The 26,295-nt window shown below is 50.6% G+C and overlaps 1 protein-coding gene across 5 annotated transcripts; it reads left to right on the forward strand.

Moving 5' to 3' along the window:
• Positions 1-761: 761 nt before the first annotated feature.
• Positions 762-25,881, forward strand: Smpd4 (sphingomyelin phosphodiesterase 4). Of its 5 annotated transcripts, none has more exons than XM_059277060.1 (20): positions 762-821; positions 3,637-3,717; positions 6,365-6,451; positions 7,928-8,070; positions 8,152-8,227; positions 8,661-8,769; positions 8,849-8,901; positions 9,004-9,155; positions 11,877-12,006; positions 14,614-14,685; positions 17,946-18,032; positions 20,892-21,037; positions 21,579-21,669; positions 22,089-22,189; positions 22,715-22,878; positions 23,010-23,206; positions 23,501-23,734; positions 23,837-23,968; positions 24,124-24,252; positions 24,449-25,881. In XM_059277060.1, the coding sequence occupies exons 2-20, from the start codon at positions 3,679-3,681 to the stop codon at positions 24,776-24,778; spliced, it is 2,472 nt and encodes an 823-aa protein (XP_059133043.1). In that variant the 5' UTR covers positions 762-821; positions 3,637-3,678; the 3' UTR covers positions 24,779-25,881. The 5 variants fall into 5 exon arrangements, with proteins under 5 accessions (XP_059133043.1, XP_059133041.1, XP_059133042.1 ...); XM_059277058.1 differs by lacking the exon at positions 762-821 and adding an exon at positions 897-1,041; XM_059277059.1 differs by lacking the exons at positions 762-821; positions 17,946-18,032 and adding an exon at positions 897-1,041.
• The last annotated feature ends 414 nt before the right edge of the window (positions 25,882-26,295 follow it).

Genomic DNA, 26,295 nt, shown 5'->3' on the forward strand with positions numbered 1-26,295 from the left:
TGAAGTCCCCTTTCCTCTTTCACGTCGCGTGTGTCCTCTGGTACCACCATCCTCTTCCTCTCTTGACATCTGCTTTCGCGTTTGGTAGCCCACACCTACATTCTCGCCCGTTTACTGCATACACCGACGTGGGCCTTCGGGTCCTTTGGGCGGCACCTCTCCAGCCCTGTGTTTCTTTGTTGGAACTGTCTGCTCATATTTGTCTATTTATTGATTGGTAGTTTGGGTGCTTAATTTTCATAGTTCTTTATACAGTCTAGATATTAATATCGCCCTCTCCCCCAAAGTACAGCTAGAAAAGATTTTCTCCCATTCTTTAGGCTGGCTGTTCCCTCTACTTAGTTTCCTTTGTAGAAACTTTTTAATGTCATGTAGTCCCGTTTTTAATTCTCTGGGCTGTTTCTGTGCCGGTGAAGTCATGTATACAAAGTTCTTGCCTTTAATCTACTTTTTTTTTTTTTTGGTTTTTCAAGACAGGGTTTCTCTGTGTAGCTTTGCGCCTTTCCTGGATCTCACTCTGTAGACCAGGCTGGCCTCGAACTCACAGAGATCCGCCTGGCTCTGCCTCCCAAGTGCTGGGATTAAAGGCGTGCGCCACCACCGCTCGGCTCACCTACTTTTCTTGAAGGGTATCCCTTTGCGAGCCTCTCATCTACTTTTCTTGAAGGGTATCCCTTCGCGATCCTCCGCATTTCAGACCTCCCGCCAAGCCAAGGGGGCGTGGCGCCCGGCGCAGCTTGATGACGACATTTCGGCGCCGAGTGGCCGAATGGCGGCTTCAATTTTTGAGAGGCTCGAGGTTTGTGCGATCAGCACGGCAGGTGAGTGGCGGGCGCCGCGCGCGAGGAAGCCCCGAACCGTGCGGTTTCCTCGAGTCCCCTCCGAGGCCGGCTCCGTTCCTCCTCGAGCCGTGGGACTCGGGCCTTCGGGCAGCCCCTGAGCGGGGCCGGCGGGGAGCGGAGGCCCGGCTGCGCCCTCCCGCCTCCCGCCCGGGCCATGCCTTTCCGCCGCCTGCCTGCGTGGTCCGCACGGCCGGTCCCGGTAGGGGCTCGATGGACGCTCGATGCGGGCGTTGAGGGAGGGAGGACTTGGAGTGACAATTGAACCTTGGGCTTAGCTAGTGATGTTGGTCGTAGAACTCAGCATGGGTCCAGGTTCTACCTTCTGGTTTCTCCGAGCCTCGGTTTCCGAGTCCCGAAACTTCGCCGTATAGAACAGTTGTGATCAACAAATGCGGGAAGCCAAAGGAGGTCTGGGCTGTGGCGCGATAAGCGTGGCCCGAGAGCGTTGACTCGCAGTAGTTAGAAACCTCAAAAACAGTTGGAAGCAGCGCCTGAAGAAAGTGGGTGTTGAGGGGTCGGGTGAAGCGAATGCCTTTGGCACTGCATGCACACCGGCACGGGGCGTGGCTGGCAGGGTCTAAAATCAAGTGGCCAAGAGTCGTTGCCCTCTTCGTGGGAAGACCCACGTTTGACATCTCCGGCCCTCACTTTCAGCTGCCTGCTTTCTGTGAGCGTTGCTTGTCTCCTCTAGAGCTCTGTCCTTAACAAATAATCCACAATTTTATGTTGCCCTGATCATTTTGGAGTCGTTTGCAATGTGGGTCAGGACTGAAACATTTCAAGTTTTCCTTAGCACTGAAACTGATACTAGTTTAAGAATTGGAAAAAACTGGGAAGTGATTCTCTCGCCAAATGGCAAAGATTGGTGGTCTCCTCTCAAAACCGCAACTGCTTTCAGCTCCTACTGCTCAACTTCTCTGCTCACACACCTCCAGTTCCCACGTGGATACCTTTACCCCTGTAGTGGGCAGAGCTCTGCCAGGAAAGATGTCACTAGTCCATCAGTGGAATGCAGGTTTCCTCTCTGCTCGCGCTCTCTCTTTTTCTCTCTCTCCCTCCCTCTCTTTCCTTCCTCTTCCTTCCCTCTTTCTCTTTCCTTCCTCCCTTCCTTCCCTCCTTCTCTTTCCTTCCTTCCTTCCTCCCTCCCTCCCTCCCTCCCTTCCTTTCTTTCTTTTCTTTCTTTCTTTCTTTTTTTTTTTTTTGTTGTTTTCCAAGACAGGGTTTCTCTGCGTAGCTTTGGAGCCTGTCCTGGATCTCCCTCTGTAGACCAGGCTGGCCTTGAACTCACAGAGATCCCCCTGCCTCTGCCTCCCGACTGTTAGGATTAAAGGTGTGAACTACCACTGCCAGGACCTCTCTGCTCTTTCTAACTATGATTAGTATTTCTGACCACAGGGACAGAGAGGTAGGAAGCTGCAGAGCTATTCCTAATTTTTGGTGGCCATTTCTTTTTTTTCTTTTTTCTTTTCTTTCTTTCTTTCTTTCTTTTTTTTTTTTTTTTTGGTTTCTCTGTAGCTTTGGATCCTGTCCTGGACTAGCTCTGTAGACCAGGCTGTCCTCAAACTCACAGAGATTCACCTGCCTCTGCCTCCCGAGTGCTGGGATTAAAGGCGTGCGCCACCACCGCCAGCCAAGGTTTATTTATTTATTGTGTATATAGTGTTCTGCTTGCATGTATGCCTGCATGACAGAAGAGGGCACCAGATCTCATTATGGATGGTTGTGAGCCACCATGTGGTTGCTGGGAATTGAACTCAGGACCTCTGGAAGAGCAACCAGTGCTCTTAACCTCTGAGCCATTTCTCTAGCCCCCAATTTTTGGTGGCCATTTCAAGGCTTCCTTCCTAGAACTTGCTCTTCATTTGTTGCAAAGAGCATGTTATATGTTTTGCCTTTCTCTTTCAGATTTTAAGGAGTTTCCCGGAATCTTGGTTGGTGTTGAGAAATCTTGCTGTTTTCTACCTGTTTCCTTATTTGTGTCAGCCTCGTGGGGTTATTGTGCCGATGTACTTTCTATTATTCCTAATTTAGCACCTTTTGTATTTGCTTTCTCTTAGTTACATGGTCACAGGTCCTGGCCGACTGAAAAGAAAAGAAAAAGAAAAGGAAAGGAAATTGGCATTAGAAGGGCCAAATCAAGATCTGCTTTAATCTGCAGGGAGGAATCTGCTTCCAGGCTTTTTCAAGTAGCTCTCAGTTCTAGTTTCTTCGAGATTCTGACTTTCTAGCTGAGCTCTGCTTTGTTTCTTAAAGTCCACCAACATTGTACTTCACTTGGTTCTTTAAAATTTCTTTACAGGGCTGGAGAGATGGCTCAGAGGTTAAGAGCACCGACTGCTCTTCCAGAGGTCCTGAGTTCAATTCCCAGCACCCACGTGGTGGTTCACAACCATCTGTAATGAGATCTGGTGCCTTCTTCTGTATATATAATAAATAAAAAAAAAAAAAAAAAAATTTCTTTACAACAGTGTTTGATTGAATATCCATGGAAGAAGAATCTTGGGATGGTTAAGGATGCTGCCTGTCACTGGGAATTAGATAGGGAAATAAATGGAAAGCCCTTAAAGCCAATCCTGGCATCTAGCAAGTGCTGTATAAGCATTACCAAGTAGTCGCCACCACAAAGCTAGCTCCAAAGCTGGCATCTGTGGTCTGTGTGAGTGTTGCATTTTAGAAATCAAAGGAATATGCAGTGTGATTTGTCCTGAGTCCAACACCTGCTCTCCTGGGCATTGTGAAATTGTATAATCGGTTGTGTAGAAGATGTGGAGATTCTGTCTTTGTCTTTCCACAGTGGTTCCCTAAGGCGGCCATTTCTGACTTCCCCAAGGCTGCAATGGCCTTCCCTCACCTGCAGCAGCCCAGCTTCCTCCTGGTAAGTGTCAGCTGCCTTTGAAGTGTTGCCGTGGTGGCTCTGTAGCAAGGGACGTAGGATTTCTCTCTGCTGATTTGAAGGACTCATTTTTAGGGGACAAAGAGTCTTGCTATAGAGCCCTGCTGCCCTCTGTTTTTTGGTTTTTGAGACAGGGTCTCTCTGTGTAGCTCTGACTGTTATGGAACTTGCCATGTAGACTAGATTGACTTTGAGCTCACAGAGCTCTGACTGCCTCTGCCTCATGAGTGCTGGGATTAAAGGCGTGTGCCACCACACCTGACTGTGCAGGCCTCTTGAAGTCTAGTTCCTTCTGCCTTAGTTCCCCAACTGCTGGGATTATAATGGGCATGTGCCACCATACTCAGCTGATTTGAAAAACTCTCTGTGCTTTTTTTTGTTTTTTGTTTTTTGGAAACAATACCAAAATCAGTATTAGAATACTTACTATGCCTTCTCTTAGTGCAGGATGCTGCATGCATTCAATCTCTGAACTCATTTTCTCATTCACCAAGTTAGTTGATTCAGCCAGAACTGGGGTGGCTGAAGCTGGAAGAGCGTAAATAGTTTGAGGCCAGCCTGGGCTACATAGTGAAAATAGGAAAACAAAGCAAGAGTTGATTCAAATGTTGTTTTCCTTGTTTCCAGAGTGAGAAGAATATATATCAGAATGGGCACGATGCATAAGCTCTTTGTACATATACAGTATTCTAATAATTATAGTAATTATCAGTGAAAAATAGAGGGCCACTGCTACCTGTCAGGGTTTGTCTTAAGTGTTAGACTGTGAAGCTGGGAAAGCAGAGTGTGAGGCAGGTGTGAGTGGTGACAATTGTTCACTTCAGTCCCAGAAGATAGTTTCATAGACTTTTTTTTTTTTTTTTTCCAAGACAGGGTTTCTCTGTGTAGCCCTGGCTGTCCTGGAACTCATTCTGTAGCCCAGGCTGGCCTGGAATTCAGAGATCCACCTGCCTCTGCCTCTGGAGTGCTGGGATTAAAGGTGTGAGCCACCATACCTGGCTTTTTTTTTAAAAAGAATATTCTTCCTGCTAGGCAGTGCTGGCACACACTTTGAATCCCAGCATTCAGGAGGCAGAGGCCCGCAGATCTGTGAGTTTGAGGCCTGATCTACAGAGTGAGTTCCAGGACAGCCAGGGCTATTATATGGAGAAACCCTGTTTCAAAAAAAAAAAAAAAAAAAAAAAAAAAAGAAAAGGAAAGGAAAAAAGGAATATTCTTCCTTAGTATATCCTCTGGAGCCAACTGGCTTAGCCCATGGCCTTAATGGTCATCTCTGCCTCTCTGAGACAGGTCCCATGCAGTCCCTTCTTGTTTGGCAATGGTCAAGGTATTAGATATCCTTGGTCCAAGCCTGTTTGTTGAAAGTCTAGTACCTCCTGATCTCTGTTTGCCCAGAGGCCATTTCTCCATGGAGTCAGTGTGTTATCCTCACATCCCATGACTTCAGCAGATCTCCGTGTTTTCTGTCTGAGTGATTGTTTCATTGGCTTATCTGCTGTCTTGATGAGTATTGAATTGGCAGAGACCATCTGTCGTTTCAGATTACCTTTTTTTGTGTTTGTGATTTTTCTTTTTTTTAAAGATTTATTTATTATGTATACAGAAGAGGGCACCAGATCTCATTACAGATGGTTGTGAGCCACCATGTGGTTGCTGGGAATTGAACTCAGGACCTCTGGAAGAGCAGTCAGTGCTCTTAACCTCTGAGCCATCTCTCCAACCCGTGATTTTTTTTTTATTTTTTTGAGTTTATAATACAATTACATTATTGCCCTATTTTTTTATTTTTTTTTATTTTATTATTTTTTTAATTATTTTTTTTTTTTTCTTGAGACAAGGTTTCTCTGTATAGCTTTGAGCCTTTCCTGGAACTCACTTTGTAGACCAGGCTGGCCTCGAACTCACAGAGATCCGCCTGGCTCTGCCTCCCGAGTGCTGGGATTAAAGGCGTGCGCCACCACCACCCAGCTGCCTTATTTTTTTAAGGTGGTAACTCTAGTAAGTTTCTGTCCACTGGTTGAGAGAAAAGAGGTGGCTGGGTGTGGTGGTGCACACCAATCCCAGCACTCACAAGGCAAAGGCAGGCAGATCTGTGTGAGTTCAAGACAGCCTGGTCTACAGAATGAGTTCCAGGACAGCCAGGGCTACACAAAGAAACCTTGTCTCAAAAAAACAGAGAGAGAGAGAGAGAGAGAGAGAGGGGGGGGGGGGGAGGTGTTATATTCTGTGTTTATTGGCCATTCTTACTGGGGATCACAGTGATACAATCGTGGTTGAGGAGGTGGGGAGTTTGTATCTCCTGTGTATAAACTCAACACCTGTGAACTGAGGAAGGGTCCCCCGTACAACAGGGATCCTGTCCCTACTTGTGGGCCAGTGGGAGTCAGTTTCCTTTTGATAATGGCAGCACTCTGAAGTAATAGGATGCCTAAGAGAGCACATGAGAATTTTTGGTCTAAAGGTGTAGAATTATAGCTTCTCTCTTCTAGAAGCTTGCCGTGGGCCTTTGATGCAGCCCCTGATGCGTGAAGTGCTGGAGCCAATGCTTGCGTTTCCCTTCTGGTTAAGCAGACTATTTGCAGACGCTGTGTGGCAAGTCTGTTTACGGTTCTTTCACATTGTCTTCTAGGCTACCCTGAAAGCTGACTCTATAAATAAGCCCTTTGCACAGCGTTGCCAAGACTTGGTGAAAGTCATTGAAGATTTTCCAGCCAAGGTACAGCTTTACCTGCAACTCTCTTTGGGTATCTCCCATAATCCTTAATGTGTCTGTGGTGGATGGAAGCCAGAAATGCTAGAAACATCCTACAACACACAGGACAGCTCCCTTCAACAACAAAGTATCCAGTCTAAAGCCTGGCATTGTGATGCATACTGTAGTCTCTGCACTTGGAAGGCAGGAGGATCAGGAGTTCAAGGCCAGGCTACACAGCAAGGCCCACCTGGGTTTCTTGAGACCTTGTCTCAGAAACAACAAAGTATCTAGCCCCAAATATCCATAGTACTAAGATTGAAAACTCTGATATAAATACACATTTAGAATTGTTGAGCCCAAAAAGTTGGCCTGGACAACAAATTAATACTGCTGTTATATTTCAGTGATTTGATTTTTTTTAAAAAGTATTTCTCAGCTGAGTGGCAGTGGCTCACGCCTTTAATCTCAGCACTGGGGAGGCAAAGCCAGGTGGATCTCTGTGAGTTCAAGGTCTGCAGAGCAAGATCTAGGACAGGCACCAAAATTACACAGAGAAACCCTATCTCGGAAAAAAAAAAACAAAAACAAAAAACAAAAAAACCCCTCTCCTTTTTAATAGATGTCTGTTAAGAGCAGAAGGGTTTTTGGGGAATGGTGTTCATGTGTGTGAGGTACACCTGTGTTTGTGTATATGTGTATGTGCGCAGGTATACATGTGCATGTGTGCGACCTCAGGTATTGTTCCTCAGCAGCTGTCCACCTTGTTTTTTGAGACAGGGCTCACTGGGATCTGGACCTTGCTGTTTAGGCTAGGTGGATGGATGGCCAGCAAGCCCAGGGATTCTGCTTCCTCAGCACTGGGATTATGAGCATGTGCCACCTCTGTCTTTGTATGGGGATCAAAATCGGGTCTTCAGGCTTGTGCGACAAACATTTTACTGACTAAGCTTTCTCTGTCCCCACTGGAGTTTTGTTTGTTGTTGTTGTTAGTGTTTTGTGATACTGGGGATTGAATGTAGGGCCTCACATGTGATAAGCAAGCGCTCTGTCATTATATTACACCTCCAGCCCCTGAAGAATGCTGTACTTGGCTGAGTATGGTGGTATACACTGACAGTCTTAGCAATTGGAAGGCTGAGGCAGGAGGATTTCTATGAGTTGAAGGCCCTCCTACTACGTAGATAGATTCTGTCTCAACAAAACAAAAACATTGGTGAAGCACACACCCACATACATATACACATAATTTTTAAAATAATAAAAATTAATCTTAAAACATATTTCAGTCAAAGGCTGACTTAATTGGCCCCAATCTAAGGTTGGTGTGTTACATGAAGCCAGTGGAAGAATTCACAGCTCTTCACCGCTGAGCAGAGCTTCTGTGGGTCTGTCTCAGTGACCTCAGGCAGGTAGTATATGGTGCAAACTGGAACTGAGACAGGAATGGGCACTGGTCCTCAGTGAGCGTGCCAGCTGCCTCACTGTGTACTGTTTCAGGAATTGCATGCCATCTTCCCATGGCTGGTGGAGAGCATCTTTGGCAGCCTGGATGGTGTCCTTGTTGGCTGGAATCTCCGATGTCTCCAGGGGCGTGTGAGCCCTGTGGAGTACAGCATAGCAATGGAATTTCTAGACCCAAGGTAGGTGGGTTTCCTGCTTGAGAAGGGCTGAGTACTGCTTCATGCTGACAGACTCCTCTCCTTTTTAAATTTCGTGTTCAGTGGCCCCATGATGAAGTTGGTTTATAAGCTTCAAGCTGAAGACTATAGCTTTGACTTCCCTGTCTCCTTCCTTCCTGTGAGTAAGCTGTGGTGGTGAGCAACACTGGGGAGTGCCCGGACGGGTGGCTGTGCTGTGAGTGGGCAGGGAGCCTTTCAGGGCCCTAGAGGTGTCACAGCTCAGAAGTTCCAGTGGTGACATTTTCAAAAGCTCGTTACAAATTGGTGATGGAGACTGTTGTACTGGCTGCAGACCTCAGGGAAGGTTGCAGTGTGATGTGAGGAGGTGTGAGAAACAGAAGGAGGTAGGACTCAAAACACCCAGTTCTTACCCTTGTGTGTGTGTGAAGCTTTATGAGGACTAGAGGAAAAATTTTAAATCCAGCCCTGCCCAGAGGTCAGACCCTGTACCCATAAAGCAGGATCCGTGTGTTGGTGTCTGCCTCAGCAGCTCCCCTGAAGGCTGTAACAGCTGTGCTGGTGATTGCCCACCAACCTGCCTCTCTTTGCAGGGCCCTGTGAAGGCGTCCATCCAGGAGAATGTCCTCCCTGACAGTCCTCTGTACCACAACAAGATCCAGTGTCCTCCCACCGGAGGCCTTGGCCTGAACCTGGCCCTCAGTATCCTTTGGTGGCCCCAGGTGTGGGAGGTTGAAGGTGGGCTGCTGCCTCCACGTTTGCCCCTTGACACTGCCATCAGACCCATTTGAATACTACATGTTCTTCTTTGCTTTGAGCCTCATCTCTCAAAAGGTACAGAAGGGACACCTCCGCATGGGGCTTGTGCAGATCTCACAGTGGGGCCAGGGCCCGTCCATGGTGCTCACAGCACTAATAACAGTTTTGCTTTTCTAGCCATTGCCTATGTCCCTCCATGTCCGTACTTCAGACTGTGCCTATTTCATCCTGGTGGACAGATACCTGTCATGGTTCCTGCCCACTGAAGGCAGTGTGCCTCCACCACTCACTTCCAGTCCAGGGGGCTCCAGCCCCTCTCCAGCCCCCAGGTAAGGCTGTCTTGACCATTCAGACCTGGTCCTCCTACTGGGAGTGCCTCATCGATGGCATGGCCCAATCAAGTGTTGGTGTCTGTGTCCAAGGTTCCGCAACCTTTCTGGGGTCCAGTTCTCAACGTCCCGGGCCCTAACAAAGACAGGAGGGTTAAGCTTGTCTCTGGCCTCATTGACAGGCCTTGCCCTGGAGTAGCCCTCACTGCAGATGGGGTCTGAGTCTTACCGAAGCAGTGAATGGAGTGGAGGGGAAGGACTGCCTTGTGTTCAGAAGAGATGATCACATGAATCCGTCAAAGGGGAGAGCCTGGGCTGGAAAGCCTTTTGTGCCGGGCCACAAGCTAAGCCTGATGCTGTACTGCACAAGTTGGAGAGGAGAGCTGCTTTTGCTAAGGTTCTGATGGCCCTTTGCCCAGAGCCTCCTGGTGGTTCTCCGTAGGAACCCTTCTGCCCTGGCAGGAGTTGTCTGAGCTTCTCTGCTCCCTCCCTGACTCACTGACCCAGTGCTGCCTGCTCTAGGAGGCTGTAGGCAGGCACTGATGCAGACTCTGGTCCAGCCATGTCTGCTGGTATGTGCATACCAGGCATGCCTTCATCGGAAACTCACCATGTGGGCAGATGCCCTCAGAATACGGAGGTAGACCTGGGAGGTGAGGTGCTGAGGTGGTGTTGGCTGGTGACCTGACCCTGATACCCTGGTAGTGCTGTACCTGGGCGGGGGAGGGCTTCTCCAAGGCGGAATTGGGACGCTAAGTGATTGCCTGGGCCTGATTTGTGGCTTGCTTGAACTTTCATTTTGAAGTAATGTCACACTTACAGAAAAGTTGCCAGATAGAACATTCATAAGCTTTTTAACCCGGATTTCCAAATTTTTGACACAGCTGTGGCTCTCTGTTTGTTTTGTCCTGTCCAGTCGCTCACACTGTGCAACCTAGGCTGCCTTCAAGTTCATAAGCCTCTTGTTTCCACTACTGAGTGTTGGGGTTACAGATATGCCTGGCTTCTCTGGACCATTTGCTATTCCTTTGTGTTTCCTAGAGGCCTCACAGTCTTCTTGATTAAGTACAGTGCGTCTGTCCGCCTTGGGAAGCTGGTATGCTACCAAGCCGCCATTAGATCTTGAGAACCTGTCCAGTGCTCACCACCAGCTACCCCACCCATGTCTGCTGGCTGGAATCTGGTTCTTTTTTTTTTTTTTTCCCCCGAGACAGGGTTTCTCTGTGTAGCTTTGTGCCTCTCCTGGAACTCACTTGGTAGCCCAGGCTGGCCTCGAACTCACAGAGATCCGCCTGGCTCTGCCTCCCGAGTGCTGGGATTAAAGGCGTGCACCACCACTGCCCGGCGGAATCTGGTTCTTGCCGGCTGCTCACTGTGCACAGTTGTCTTGGGTTTCTAGTGCTGGGATCCAGACAATGAGCAAAGCAGTGTAGGGAGGAAAGGTCTATTTCATCTGTCACTGAGGAAAGTCGGGGCCGGCACTAAAGCAGAAGCCATGGAGGAACGCTGTGTACTGATTTGCTCCTCAAGGCTTGCTCAGCCTGCTTTCTAATGCACTCAGGACCATTGGCACAGGGTGGCCCTGCCACGCCCTCCTTGGGCTGGGCCTTCCTGTGTCAGCTGTTAAACAAGAAGATACGTGACAGACTTGCTGCAGTCTGATCCCATTTCTTCAATTGAGTTTCCTCTTCCCAGATGACTCTAGCTGTGTCAAGTTGACAAAAACCAACTGGGGCAGAAGTCATCTCTGTAGCCCTTTGTCCCTTATTCCTCCTGCTTCCTGACTGGCAGAGGTCCCTAGGTGTGTTTGCAGGGTGGGTGTAGGTACTCCCTTCCTTGGGTATCTGCTCATGCCTAGGCCCAGCTTGGGCTGAGTAAGCAGGAGCACCACAGTAGTAATGTCAAGTTCTTGCCAGTGTCCTATCAGATCTTTCCTGTCCCTGAGCTCCGTTAGTGGTCACAGGTGCTTGGTCTGTGCTTAAGGATGTTAACCAGGTTTTTCTACCGTAAATTCAGATCTGTGCTCTGTACCTGGATCAAGGGCTTAGTGGGGAAGAATGTCAACTTATCATTTATGTTAGCATGTGCTATTCTCAATTACGCAGTTATTAATAGAGCATATCATAAGTTGTGACTTTCTGATTTCATCCCCTTTTTTTAGTATCTAATTTGCTAAGTGGACAGTGTAGCTAGAGTTTTCCTGCCTGGCCCACAGTCAGGACAAATCTCTCACCTGCCAGTCCCACAGCCGCTCAAACCCGATCAAGTAAACATAGAGACTTATATTGGTTACAAACTGTATGGCTGTGGCAGGCTTCTGCTTACTGTTCTTACAGCTTAAATTAATCCATTTCCATTAATCTATACCTTGCCACGTGGCTCGTGGCTTACCGGTATCTTTCCATGCTGTTTGTCATCATGGCGGCTGGCAGTGTCTCTCTGACTCAGCCTTCCACTTCCCAGCTTTATTCTCCCCCTTGTCCCGCCTACACTTCCTGCCTAGCCAATAGCCAATCAGTGTTTTATTTATTGACTAATCAGCAACACATTTGCCATACAGAACATCCCACAGCAGGACAGGTTATAGTAAGGATGTCAAGTGTATCAGTATGGACCTTGTGGCACTGTGTGATTCAGTATGTTGTAATTGACTATTGGTATCATTGATTTTGGTGTCAGCAGGGGTCCCTAACTTACTATTGTTTCTGTATCTCTTGTTAGGACTCCAGCCATGCCTTTTGCTTCCTATGGTCTCCACACTAGCCTCTTAAAACGACATATCTCTCATCAGACATCTGTGAATGCAGACCCTGCATCCCATGAGATCTGGCGGTCAGAAACTCTGCTCCAGGTAAAAACAAAGGCCAGTCCCTGCTTTTCTTTCAGAACAAACTGCTTAGCTAACACCTTCCACCCTGTGGGGCAGACCCCAAAAGACACCTAGTCAACTGGGGGCTGGATCTAAATGGCATTTTCTTGCTGTGGTATTTAGAAAGCAGATGAGGAGAAACGGATGTACTCTTGTAAGCTAAATGTCATAGACAGTGTTTTCTGTCCAGATACCCTTGTCCACGGTATTGCTTTTCTCACAGGATATATTCATTCACCAGTCATCTAGTTTCCAACGATCCATCTGTGTGTATGTTCCACGTGCCCTCCCTTGTCCCCTCTGACACCGTCCTGGGTTGCTAGGCTTGGTTTCCTGTGATCACCATACGCTAGATACGCTGCAGAAATTTCTGTATGATGCTGCATGGTGAGGGCCCTCAAAACCTCCACCTTGGTCAGCAGTGAGCTCCCAGACATTGAGCAGTAGATACAAGTGGCAGGACAGCAGAGTCCCTCAGGGCTCAGTGAGTGGCCCTGCCCTCTTCCACGCCCCAGTGTCTGGAGAAAATCAGCTTGTTCAGTGCTGGATTCTGGGGCTCCTGTGGTAGCCAGTGTTGCTCCTGACAGAGAAAACTGGGTGCGCTGGAATTCAGTCCCGCTTGTACACAAGTGGAATATGGGTTTCTGTGCTTTTAGAAACCTCCTGCTTATTTTCATGGTAGCCCTAGGAGGTCACTGTCGTGTGAAAACTGGACTCCAGTTCTCCTGACCTCTAGCTCAAATAGTCCTTTAGCCCCCATAGTCCACGGTGCTCCCTAAGCTTTGAGGGACAGGGTGAAACCACATTTTATCTTGAAAAACAGATAGCCCTTCATTGCTGTTCTCTATTTCCCCCTCCTCCTAGCCCCAGGAAACACTATTTTGCTTCTGTTTCTATTAATCTGACTACTTCTAGGCACCTTGTTTCCAGAGGATTTATCTAGATTGTGTGGAATATTTTATGTGACTGATTTGCTCTATTTAGCATAATGTCCTCATGTAACATGATCAGAATTTCCTTCTTTTTGCTGAACTTGGTGGCACATCCTGGTAATCTCAGACTTAGGTAGCTGAGACAGAAGGATCTTAGTTCAAAGCCAGCCTGCACTGCATAGTAAGACCTTGTCTCTAAAGCAAATAAATAAAATTTCTCATTTTAATGGTCAAGTAACACTCTGTTATATGGGTATATGCATTCATCTGTAGATAATTTGGGTTATGTCAACTTTTTAGCTATTGGAAATATTAGCGTGCTATGAATGTTGATGTACAACTATCTATTTTTAGATTTTATTTAGCTTTACTTTTATTTATGTGTATATGTATGTGTGAGTATGTACCATTTAAGTACAGAGGTCCGAAGAGGTTTGGATCTGAACTGCCTGAGTGGGTGCTGGGAATGGAACTGAGTCCAGGTCCTCTGGAAGAGCAGCAAGTACTCATAACCACTGAGCCATCTCTCCAGCCCCCTGCGTTTAGATCTTTGGAATATAATGTATCTAGAAATAGCATTGTGAAGTCACATGGTAGTTCTGGTTACTACTGTTTTGTGTTTTATAGCTAGCTGCCCCCCTCCTCACCCAAGTAGAGTACATGGGTTCTATTTTTTCACAAGGGAAATCAGTATTGTCTATTATTTTCTGCTTTTTTTTCTTTGTATTGTTGTATGAGTATTTTTCCTTCATGTATGTGTGCACCATGTTCAGAAGAGAGCAACAGAGCCTCTAGACAAGCCCCTTAACCAGCATGTAATCTCAGATTACATGGGAACTGCGATGGCTGCTGTAGGTATGAAGGGGTGCCATTCTGGTTCACATTCCCTAATGGTTAGCAACGCCGACCATCTTTTTATGTTTTATTGGCTTTTTGTCTATCTTATGTGGAGCAATGTCTTTTCTAGACCTTTGTTTATTTTTAATTAGACTGTGAGTGTTGGGTGTTTTGGTTGTTTTTTTCCTCTCCACAACCGGCCTGGGTTTTTTGGTTTTTTGTTTTTTTTTTTTTTTCAAATGGCAGGGTCTCACTATGTAGCTCTGGCCAGCCTGGAACTTGCTATGTAGACCAGGCTGATCTTGAAGAGGTCTGCCTGCCTCTGTCTCCTGAGTGCAGGGATGCACGTCACCATGCCCAGCTTTGGTTTTGTTTGCTTTTGATATAGGGCTAAATTTTTTAATTTATATATTCTACATAGAAATTCCTTATTAGGTAAGGGGTGGAGGGTTGCGAGTGTTTTCTCCTGTTTTGTAGATTGCTTTCACTCTAGTAAAGGTATCTTTGTTGCACGAAAGCTCTGTTTTTGGTAACATTCCTGTTTTTTTTTTTTTTTTTTTTTTAAATTTTGGTGTCACTTCAAAGAAGCTATGGCCAAAACTGCCCCTGTGTTTCCTTCTGAGTTTCATGGTTTGGCTTTTGTTCTTAGGCTAGCATTCTGTTTGCATTCATTCTTGGGTGTGGGATCGGGTTCTTCGCAGCTTGCTTCTTTGACACGTGGGCAGCCTGTTTCCAGTACCATTTGTTGGAAAGATTTCTTCACCGTTAAATGGTGTAGTGCCCTGTTGACAATTTGATCAGTTAATGTCCTTTTTTGCAGGTTTTTGTTGAAATGTGGCTTCATCATTATTCCTTGGAGATGTACCAAAAAATGCAGTCCCCTCATGCCAAGGTATGTTTCTGTGGTTATTAATCCATCTCCTGTCTCCTGCCCTTGCCAGCCTGCTGTGTCTTGTCCTCAGCATGAGTTACTTTTCCCAGCTTTGATGGAGGGAAACAGAAACCCATTGTTCACCCTTCACCCGGCTACTGTACGTAAGAGGTGACCTTTGAGCCTGAGTCTGTCCTCTGCACAGTCCCTTCCCACCTGGGAATGCCTCAGGTCTTCTGGGACAGAGAAGTCTCTAGGTCCACTGGGGTCATGTCCAGTTTTTCTGCAGCCATTGGCAGTGCCCCTGACGCTCTGCGGTGGCCCCGCGCAGGCCCTGCATGCTGCGGTGACCTTGGACCTCTTCTGCCTGCTTGCTGCTCTGATTTGCACAGCATCAGCAAGCAGCCATTTGTGATGTGTGGGCTCTGGAACCCTCCTGCATGTGGCCTGGCCTGCTTCTTCCTCCTCTTCTCTTCCTCAGCCTTTCCCTGTCTTCTCCCTGGGTAGCACACGCATTTGCAGAGAGAGAGGTGGAGGTGGTAGAGTCCCTGGAACCTCCTGGTGGTGGTGTCCCTTGGGTGTACTCCAGTGGACTGGTCAGAGTAGACAGTTGTGTTCAGTTAGTGAGTGGCCTGGTGGGTCTTGTAGATCATAGAGTCACACACAGGCAGCACTGACACACGCTGCTGCTTGTACCTCCGTACTCTAGACTGATCCTGTCACTGCCAGGTGAATTCTCCAGCACTCCCTTTAAAATGAAGAGTGCGTGGATGACGGTATGGATGACATGGATGTCCTGTAACTCAGTAGTGAGCCCTGGATACTGCTACCACAGCGTCCCTGTAGCCAGTTCTGTGACTCCAACATTCTGTTGTGTTGAAGGTGGAGACTCTTCCACTACTCTCAAAGTGCAGAGCCCCCAGATGTCCATCATTCATAGCATCACGTTGGAGAAGGAAGACAGGGAAAGGCTGAAGACCCCTCCTGGGCCTTGGGCACCACAGAGAGCCTGTGACATCCTTCCTGCTTCCAGCTAGACTTGCTCATGCTCTAGGCTAGCACACAGAAGGCTGGTACTGGGCTTCTCCAGGTTCCTAGGCCCCAGCTGGCTCAGCCTTGTCCATATGGCTCGACCTAGCTGAGACAGGCTGGCTTTGCTGCTTGTCTTCCTGTCGCTCCGCTGTCTTTCCAGTGAGTGGAAGCCACACCTGCCCTCAAGAGCCAACCAGAAAGGCCCTTCTGGGTTGTCTCCTCTGACGAGTCTGTCTTCCGTGGTCAGAGGGAAGGGTCGGTGGGTTGTCTCTGTGTGAGAGGGGACTTCCCTCTTGTCCCACAGTTGCTTCCTCTTGGCCAGACCTTGGGTGGGTGAGCTGTGTGTGGAAGGTTGGTGCTGCCTGGCTGACTGAGACAGAACAGAGAACCCAGAGGTTTAAGACAGCTGCAGAAGTTGCTCTCCTCCACAGCGCCATCCTGTTCCCGGGGCCTGGACTGTACCTTCCAGAAAGCCTTTCCAGTCCTCACCAAGCCCTGACTGCCACATGCAGAAAATTTGACACCTGAGATCCCATCTGGTCAGACTGGGTCCAGAGTACATGTTCACTCCCAGTGCCTAGGATCAGTGCTGGCTGTGGCCTGCAGGGGACCTGCCCTGTGGGGTTCCTCTGGGAGCACTGCAGTGAGCCTGGGTCTGGCACAAAGGAAGCCTGTGAGGAAGGGCCTTGGCTCCCCTTACTGGAGGCTCCTCGGTGTCTGGCAGTCCATCCTTTCCTCTCGTGCAGTTGGCGGGCATGCTGGTAGGGCCTGGCCTTGGTGGGGCACGAGTGTGCTGGCGTCGGGTGTGCGTTGATGAAGGAGCGCTTTAGCGGACAGTGGTGCCACAGGGAGCTGGGTGGAGGGTGCTTGGGTGGGGCCGGGAGGCTTGCTGGCTTGGCTGTTTGTTCCCTCTGCTGTCCTGGGCTGCCCTAGCCTCTGGGGGGGTGTGACTGTCAGGTTCTTGGGGGTTCCTTCCCTTGGGAGCCCCCTGTGCTGAGAGACAAGAAGGAGAAGAGTCTGTCTCCCCAGCTGGAGCTAGGAAGCGCCCCTCCTTCGGCAGTTTCCAGTGTAGGGACAGAGAGCAACCTGGTGGACTGAGCCCAGGCCCATCTGCGTAGACTGGAGAGAACATGAATGAATGGAGGGGATTTGTGGGTTTTAGATGTATGAGAATTGGTTCTGTTCTATCCTTATCTACTGATTTGGTCAACAGATTCCCTCTCCCCTTCTCCTGGTACTAGGGGTTGAACCTAGGGCCTCACATAGGCTAGGCAAGGTCTCTGTCACTTCTCATCAAGTCAACCCATGGAAGTCCTCAGTGCTTCCTCAGTCAGTGCCTGAGGGACGGCCTCAGGGCCTGCTCCTCGGTATTCCCAGATCTGTGCATCATTAATTCCCTTGTATAAAATGCTCTTGCACAGAACTGACCCGTCCTGCCCTAAGGTTTTCCCTACACGTGCCTGTAATCCTGGCACTCCAGAGGCCGAGGCAGAGGAATTGCAAGTTCTAGGCCCACATGGGCTGCAGTGTAAGACCCTGTCTCAACCTCGTGTACACATTCCAGAGAGATGCCTTTCTAAAATATCTTAAATTAGGTCGGTCAAGTCCATGTGGATCCCATATATATAATATAGAAGGCCAGTTGTACACCCACCCCCAAGTCCCTCTGTGCCTGGCTCAGAGGGTTCTCTTCTGAGCCTCGCCTTGCTAGGCCTTGGTAGCAACAGCATGTCCCAGTGACAGTGAGGTCCTGGGCTGTTATGTGCACTGTTACCATATCTATAACCACATGTTGTCATCGTAGGGTCAGTGGAGCAGAGTTACACATCTGGAAAAATAACTGGGCAGACCTCAGAGCTGCTGAGGCCTGCAGCCCCAGTGGCCCAAGACTTCCTGGGGATCTCGTGAGGGCTGACAGCTGTGTAGGGGATCTCGTGAGGGCTGACAGACAGCTGTGTAGGGGATCTTGTGAGGGCTGACAGACAGCTGTGTAGGGGATCTTGAGGATTCATCTATCTCAGCTGGGGCTTGCCTGTGGGAGACCCAGGGCTGCTGGGCAGTTTGTTGGGTATTGCCACTGATGAACTTTTGTTCTTGTTTTTTGTTTTTTCTCCTTTTTTCTTTCTCCTGGGCTCCTCATGTTTTCTCTCTCCCCATCTCCCTTCCCCTGTCCTCTCCTACCCTCCCCCTTCCCCACCCCGTGTCCTCCAATCTGCCTCTTCTTGGCCTTTCTGTTTGTTGTCTCTCAGTTGGAGGTTCTACACTACCGACTCAATGTCTCCAGCGCCCTCCACAGCCCTGCCCAACCCAGCCTCCAGGCCCTCCACGCCTATCAAGTACTGGCCTTTCCTTCCCTCCCCCTGCCCCAAGGTGGGCGCAAGAGTGTGTGTTGGTATAGTGCCGCCACAGTAAGGGTCTCCCAGAAGTCTGCTGTGGTCCTTAAGAGGGAGTCCTGAGCAAAATGACACCCATGTGTTAGAGGCAGGCCCGATTGAGCCTTCAGCTTGACTTGCCCTTCAGGTCTGCAGGCTAGCCTGGTTTTGGTGTGTGGCCATGTGGCTATGTGAGACACACAGCCTGGCCGGCCATAGATTATGGAATCTTCCTCCTAAGCCTAGCCTGTAGAGCTGTCTCAACTTCTCAGGATTTGTGGGAGATCCTTACAGTGGTCTGACTTACCCTTACTATGCAGAGGACTTATGTGTGATGTGGCTCCTGCCCTGTTCAGAGTTGTTACCCAGCCTGAAGGATGCAGCTGTATCACAAGAGAGTAGGAAGAACTTGGGGTTCCCCCAGAGTCCTTAGGGCTGTCAGTCCTTCTGTTGAGTCCCACCCCCTTACAGACCCAGAGGCAAATGAGAGCAAGTGGTGACCTCGTGGAGATTGCCACCTGCTTAGGCAGAAATGACCAATGTGTGAACAAATTTGAGGTCAGTAGAGTGAAGTTCAGACCTCAGGGATTTGGGGAAATGGAGTTGGCTGATTAGTGAGAAACCGTGGGAATGTGGAGATGCACTCCCAAACAGGGCTGTGTTTGATATACCCCGGGGAAGAGCATTAACAGTTGACATTGACTTTGAGCAAAGGTGCAAAAGCCAGGCTTGGCTACTGAGTGTTGCTGGCATGGGATAATAATGCTTCTCACAGTGGGGTTCCTGCTCAGAAGCAGCAGCTGGTGAGGAGCTCCCATGGGAGGGCAATGAAGGGGTTTCCAGGGAAGACCCCATAGCAGGAGCTGTGAAGATGAGCCCGAGGAGGCTGGGCATAGTGGGAAATGCCCTGGGCTTTGGGAGCACATCCTTCTGTCATTAGAAAGTGCAGATGGCACTGGGGACACCTATGATGCCCCCTAGCATGTGAGCCCCCCACCCAACCCCACGAGAGGTGGGGAGATTGACTGGTCATCTAGAACCTCCGTAAGAAGCTGGGTAAGATGAGGCGGTGCTTGCTTCTGGGGCAGATGGGCTGCGGCTCCTGTGACAGTGCTGTTTGCTCTCTAAGCTGAGGGACTGAGCTGATGTCACTGCTCAGGATGTCAGGACAGCTGCCAGGAGAGGAGCTGTAGAGGGGATAAGAGTGGGAACTATGGCCCGACCTAATGGTCATTACTATTTGTTGGTCTGTGGGACTGTATGTTCCAGTCCGTTTTCTGTTATTAGCAGTCTCACAGACTAGTCAACTATAAAGACGAAAAGGGCTTTTGTTACTCAGTGCTGGTCCAGCGTGGCAGAGGGGTGCATGATGGCTTTAGTGCTGGCCGACTTCATGGCAGGAGACAAGAAGTGTTGTCTAGACCAGCTAGATCAGCACCTGTGAGGAGGAGGCGGGCAGATGGCCCCTCTGAGGCCAATCCGAGCCACATGGTGTGACTGTCCCGAAAAGCCCAGGACTGGTGGTGCCGCTCAGTGGCTGAGATCTTGCAAACCTGCTCAAGGCCTGGGTTCAGTCCCCAGGAGGCCAGGCTGGCTTTATGGCACTCTCTGGAGATGACCCCTCCTGAGCTCAGAGCCCTGATGGATGGTGATCTTCAAGATCCCCAGGCCCCACTGCGGAGTGGGAATTAGGTTAGAGCCCCTGTTTCAGAGGGTGTAGACTGTCATGTGTTCTTCCTCGGAAGTTCTAGGTGAGCAGAAGAGAGCAGCCCTCCTTCAAGCAGTGTGGTGTGACCTGGATGTGGGCCTTTCTCTCCCTTTTCTCTCTGTTCTTTATTTTTGAGACAGTTCAGTTGTATAGCCTTGGCTGGCCTGCTGTGTAGGCTCTGATGGTCTAGACCTTACAACAGTCCCATCGCTGCCTCCCAGAGGCTGGGATTGTAGGTGTGTGCCACCGTGCCCAGCTCCTCAGGGAGGCATTTTCATGGCAGGGAGGCCTGAGGAGACAGTGCTGTACACAGAGCCTGTGCATGGTCTCCTGGGCTCATGTGTGCCACAGGGCCACGCCCTTTGCCCGCCTTAACAAGTCATCAAAGTCCAAAGGAAGTGGGGGGGGGAGTGTACCTGACTGGACTCACTCCTGCCTCCCACAAGCACCACCTACACTCAGAGAGGCTGAGAACCAATCAAAGGTCCTTTTCACGAAGATTTGTGTTAGTGTTGTGTATAAAGTTCACCTCACAAGCTTGGGAACACTCTGGTCCTGGGGACTTTAGCTGACTACAGGTCTACTGGCAGTGGTGGAAGTGACCCCCAGGCTTCCTCCAGGGTTGAGTCCCCATCTGGCTGTGACTACGACAGGCAGCCGGGTGGGCCTGGTCTTGTGGCTGGAGAAGGAACTGGGGAGAAAAGAAACACTCTCACTTGAGCAAGGTGAGCCTTTTGCACATGTTGGGAGGTGGCCAGACAACCTTGGGTCCAAAGCCTGGGTGGGCTAGTGGCCCACCCTGTTCCCACCCTCTAGCTCAGCAGGAGGCTGGGCCCTGAGGCCCAGCACAGGCTGCAGTGTCTGAGGGTGCAGGGCCAGGTGTTGCCGAGGTGGAGAGTGAGGTGCTCTCTGATGACGTCTGCTTCACCAGCCCACGCAGGGCCGGCACAGGGCCACCTGCCTCAGTGCTGTGAGCTGGTGCCAGTCAGATCCAGCAGCACGAGGTGACCCGCCCAGCCTGGTGCTCGTTACCTGTGGGCTGCAGACCGTGAGCAGTAGGTGCTGTGGGGCTCGCTGTAGGTCTCGTCTGGCCTTGACACCCCGCCCCTCCCTAGGAGTCCTTCACGCCCACTGAGGAGCACGTGCTGGTGGTCCGCCTGCTGCTGAAGCACCTGCACGCCTTTGCCAACAGCCTGAAGCCAGACCAGGCCTCACCGTCGACACACTCCCATGCCACCAGCCCCCTGGAGGAGTTCAAGAGGTGGGTGTAGATGTGGAAGGCTCCTAGGCCTCTGTCTCCCTTCTTTATGAAGGTCTACTGTTGGCCGGTTTGAGACCAGAAGGCCTCAACCTTCCTAATGCCGTGACCTGTTAATACAGTTCCACATGCTGTGCCGACCCCAACCATCAAATTATTTGTTGTTCCTTCATAACTGTAATTTTGCTACTGTTATGAATCATAGTGTAAATATCTGATATGTGACCTAAGGGGTCGTGATCCACAGGTTGAGAACCACTACTCTGGATGCTCCCTGTGCAGTGAGAAAAGCTGGCTGGCCAGAGATCACAGCCTTGCTGTTCTGTCTTATGACTTACCTCAGTCAGCAGGCAGGCTGACTTCAAAGGAACTTATATACTGTGTTCTTGACCCCTGGGTTCTTCTGGAGAACAGGGCTAGAAACAGATCTTACCCCAGGGAGTGCTCAGTGTTCCCTACGGTGTACCCACAGGCCAGGGCTGGCCCCTGTGAGCAGGTACACCCCCTGGGCAAGTGACAGCTCCTGACCCTCCCGTCCCCACAGGGCTGCTGTGCCGCGGTTTGTCCAGCAGAAGTTGTATGTCTTCCTGCAGCACTGTTTTGGTCACTGGCCTCTGGACGCCTCCTTCAGAGCTGTAAGCACTGCCCCTTGCCCTTGCCCTCACCCTCACGGTGCCCTCTGTGCCGTGACGTTGGCAGCCTGTGGGGTGGGCTGACAGGAGCTAGCATCACAGGCCTTAGAGAGGAAGCCTTGCCGAGTCTTGTCATTCTGTTGGCTCTTGGGTACAGAAGAGCCATGCTCAGCTCCCACGACTCTCCCTAAGGGGCTGGCATGAGATACTTGAGTTCCTGTAGTGTGTTCTTGGGAGGATGTAGGAAGAGCTGCTCACTTACTGGCGTCTACATTGAAGTTGAGCATTAGCCCTATAACTAGGACATAGATCTTTTCATGGATTATCTTTGGAGCTGGGTCCAGACCACCAAAGGATGTGCCTGAAAGCCAAGTGCACTGACCTACAACCACAGGCCTCAGGGCACATGTGTCCCTCACCAGGTCCTGGAGATGTGGCTGAGTTACCTGCAGCCGTGGAGGTATGCCCCCGAGAAGCAGGTGCAGAGCAGTGATTCCCAGCCACGGTGTGTGTCGGAGAAATGGTGAGTACCCCCAGCCCACCTGCCTCGTGACACTACTGCCCTCGAGCCGAAGCTGTCTGGACAGACAGGTGCTGAGCGGGATGGACTTCAGGTCTTACAGAATGGGTAGAGAGTGACCCTGGAACCCTGTCCCCTTGCTTTGGCCTAGCCTGGCTCCATGGTCATCCCAAAGGTCCCCATTTCACCCTTACCAGCACAGAGGAGCTACTGTGTCTCCATTACCTTATTCCTTGTGGTGTTGGGGTTACTATGGCCTTTCCTCTCCTGGGTCCCAGTCTCGCCCTTCACATCTGTTCAAGCAGTCCTTGTTGAGGTGCCCATGGCTCTCTTGAGAAGGGTCATACCAGAGGACTGAGGTGTTCCACCCCTCTCCTGCCTAATGTCTGGGACTCCCTTGTATGGCAGCAGCGGCTGGGGCGTCAGGAAGGGTGAGCTGTAAGGAGTAAGGACCAGTGTGGTTCCTCTCCCCAACAAGAGGTCTACAGCATCGTCTTCCTGACTGGCCCATCCTGCCATTGTCTCCAGGGCACCCTTCATCCAGGAAAACCTGCTGATGTACACCAAGCTGTTCGTGAGCTTCCTGAATCGTGCGCTCCGCACGGACCTGGTCAGCCCCAAGAACGCCCTCATGGTTTTCCGAGTGGCTAAGGTCTTTGCTCAACCCAACCTGACCGAGATGATCCAGAAAGGTGAGTCTTCAGCCCTGGGCTTGGAGGTACAGCATTGTCACAGCTCCTCAGGAGCCTGGAAAACGGTCTGGAATCCTACCAGGAGCTCCTGGGGAGCAGGTGCCAGCCTTGGCTTGCTGCTTGCTTTCTAGGAGAGCAGCTGTTCCTGGAGCCAGAGCTCATCATTCCCCACCGCCAACATCGGCTTTTCACGGTCACCAGCAGCTTCCTGTCACCGTGGCCCCCAGTTGTGACAGATGCCTCATTCAAGGTGAAGAGTCATGTCTACAGCCTGGAGGGCCAGGACTGCAAATACACCCCAATGTTTGGTCCTGAAGTCCGGACCCTGGTGAGTGGCCAAAGGTCCACCCTAGTGTGAGGTCCCTGAAGCAATGACCAGGGAATGAACCAGGGAAGAAAGGAAGGCTGAGCACTGATGCCCCAAGGCCTCCTCTCTCCAGTAACGGCTAGTGTTTCCTCATAATGAAGACCGTCCACACCGTAAATTATAAGATTCCATTTTTCCCTCTGGGTGAGCACTCTTCCCAGAGCTGGTTCCCCGGGGCCACCCTGCCTAAGTGGCAGTGACACCTCCTTTGGTGGCCCCTCGAGTCCCTTTGCCGTGTCTGTGCCTCCCTCACAGGTCTTGCGCCTTGCTCAGCTCATCACACAGGCCAAACAGACTGCTAAGTCCATCTCTGACCAGTGTGCGGAGAGCCCGGCTAGCCGTTCCTTCCTGTCATGGCTGGGCTTTGGCTCCACAGACCCAAACAGCTGCTACCCGGGCAATGACCTGGATGAGATGGGTCAGGACAGTGTCCGCAAGACAGACGAGTACCTGGAGAAGGCCCTGGAGTACCTGCGCCAGATATTCCGAGTACGTCCTCCACAGTTCCTCTCTGAGGGACTCCCCAGTGGGGTGAAGTGCTCCCCTCCTTCCCTTTGAAATCCCCCTGAGCAGAGCTCTTCTCTCTGGTAGCTAAGTGAAGCCCAGCTGGCCCAGCTCACACTTGCCCTGGGGAACACACGGGATGAGAATGGGAAGCAGCAGCTACCAGACTGCATTGTGGGGGAAGAAGGACTCATCCTTACACCCCTGGGCCGCTACCAGGTAGGTTGCTAACGGGCCACTATCACGCTGCTACCACCTCTATCACAAGGGGCACATAAGGGTCACATGATCTGTCCTTGGCTTCCCCCACCCTCTTGCCCGTGTTGTTCGCAAAGATGTATGTTTGAAACTTTTCCCACTGCCTGGGTTTCTAGATCATTAATGGTCTGCGAAGGTTTGAAATTGAGTATCAGGGGGACTTAGAGCTGCAGCCCATCCGGAGCTATGAAATCACCAGTCTGGTCCGAGCACTCTTCCGGCTGTCCTCTGCAATCAACCGCAGAGTAAGTGAGCAGCAGGGCAGCTGGGATGCTCCTGGACAGAGCTTCCAGAGAGTGCTCCTGCCCCTTCATGGCCCTGCTGGATCCTGCCGGGAGTCTGGGTGGAGAATGAGCCCATGGGAAGCACCTGGCCCCGAGGCATCCTGGAAGAGAGGTGTTCTGCCGTCCCCAGCCTGCTGAGCCCTTGTGTATTACTCAGTTTGCAGGCCAGATGGCGGCTCTGTGCTCCCGGAATGACTTCCTCGGCAGCTTCTGTCGCTATCACCTCACCGAGCCAGCCCTGAGCAACAGACATCTGCTGAGCCCTGTGGGGCGGAGGCAGGCGACCACTCCTGCCCGGGGCCCCAGGCTCAGCCTGCGTTTCCTGGGCAGTTACCGGACGCTGCTGCTGCTCCTAATGGCTTTCTTTGTGGCTTCTCTGTTCTGCATTGGGCCCCTGCCCTGCTCCTTGCTTCTGGTTCTAGGCTACCTCCTCTATGCCATAGCTATGACACTGCTCACGGAGCGGGGGAAGCTGCACCAGCTCTGACCTGCTGGCCGTCTCTCCTGAGCAGACTGGTGGGAGTTGGTACCCTAACCCATTCCTGGGCCCGACAGGCCCTGGCAGGTTGCTTTGAAGCCAGGAATAGAAGGGTAGGGCATCTTCAGAGTTCTTGGGAGTGGTTTCCTTGCAAAGATGGAGTTATTCAGAAGAAACTAATGTAGGAAGGGAGAGTGGTCCAGGCTAGGTCTGTAAGGGATGGTGTCAGAAGGTTCAGGAGCCATTCTGTAGGACAATGAGTGCTGGCCATGGGTCATCACCTTCTGCCCAAGGTCCCACAAGTAGCTGAGCTAGTAATCTAGGCCTCGGTAACCAATTTACTGTTTTGCTATGCAGAGCTCAGGGACTCTTGTGCCCACAGCAGGCTCTAGGCCTGGGGTCTGTGGGAGCTGATCCTGCCCAAGCCTCTGTGAGGTGGGCAGAATGGGTTGTGATACCTTCTCTCGCCATGAAACACCAGGACAGCAGCTCCACATGCACTCCAAAGGAGAAGCCGAGTTTTAAGAGATGACTGAGAAGGTCAGCTCTGCATTCACTTAAACTTGCTGCTGCCTCGGTCTGTGTCCCCAGCTGTGGGCCCCAGGAGACCCGCAGCAGCAGGCATGACAGGCAGACAAGTCAGGCCTGGGCCACAAGCCATTAAGTGAGCTGTCACTTAGAGTGCCCGGGGGCAGGCCAGCAGTGAAGAGTGCCCCTGGTCCCCGGCTGCCTGGGGATGGAGTTGGGTCCCACCAGCTTCTGTGGATACAAAGTGCAACAGCGTTGATTTTACCTCTAAAACCAAGGACTTCAAGGGAAATTCACCTTTGTAGCACCCTGTATGAAAGAAGGACACCTTCACAGTCAAAGCTCAGACACCACAGGCCTCGTCTTCACCCTGCAGGAGACACCAGCAGCAGCAGCAGCAGTGAAGTAGTCCTTTGTTTTGGGTGTGCACAGCTGTTTTTTAAGGAATACGTCATGGGACTTTTTTCAAGTTTTAACACTGGTCTTTGTATTTCAGTGTAATTTCAGAATACATCATGGGACTCGACCAAAAGTCGACCCAAAACATAACTGACCAAGGATCCGAATAAACTAGTCTTCGGAGACTCACGGTCTGCACTGAGTGTTTAGCACCTTCACCTGTGTTGGGGTCCCTGGGCCCTTGGGAACTGTGGAACAAGCTGCTGGCACAGTGGCGCCTCGTTACCTCCTCATGCGGTCCTTTTTGCCTGGGAGTCCTGTTTCTTCCCTAGTGCGAGTTCGATTCACTTTAACACTGGGTATCGTGAGACCTTCCCCTCCTCAGTGTGTCAGAGCTGACTCCTGTCCATCCAGAACAAGTATCACCTCTGGCTTTCAGAAGCCTTTTTTTTTTTTTTTTTGTTTTTTGTTTTTCGGGGTTTCTCTGTGTTGTTTTGGTGCCTGTCCAGGATCTCGCTCTGTAGACTAGGCTGGCCTCGAACTCACAGAGATCCTCCTGACTCTGCCTCCGGAGTGCTGGGATTAAAGGTTATTATTAA

The sequence above is a fragment of the Peromyscus eremicus genome, chromosome 12, assembly GCF_949786415.1.
Source record: "Peromyscus eremicus chromosome 12, PerEre_H2_v1, whole genome shotgun sequence".
NCBI lineage: Eukaryota > Metazoa > Chordata > Mammalia > Rodentia > Cricetidae > Peromyscus > Peromyscus eremicus.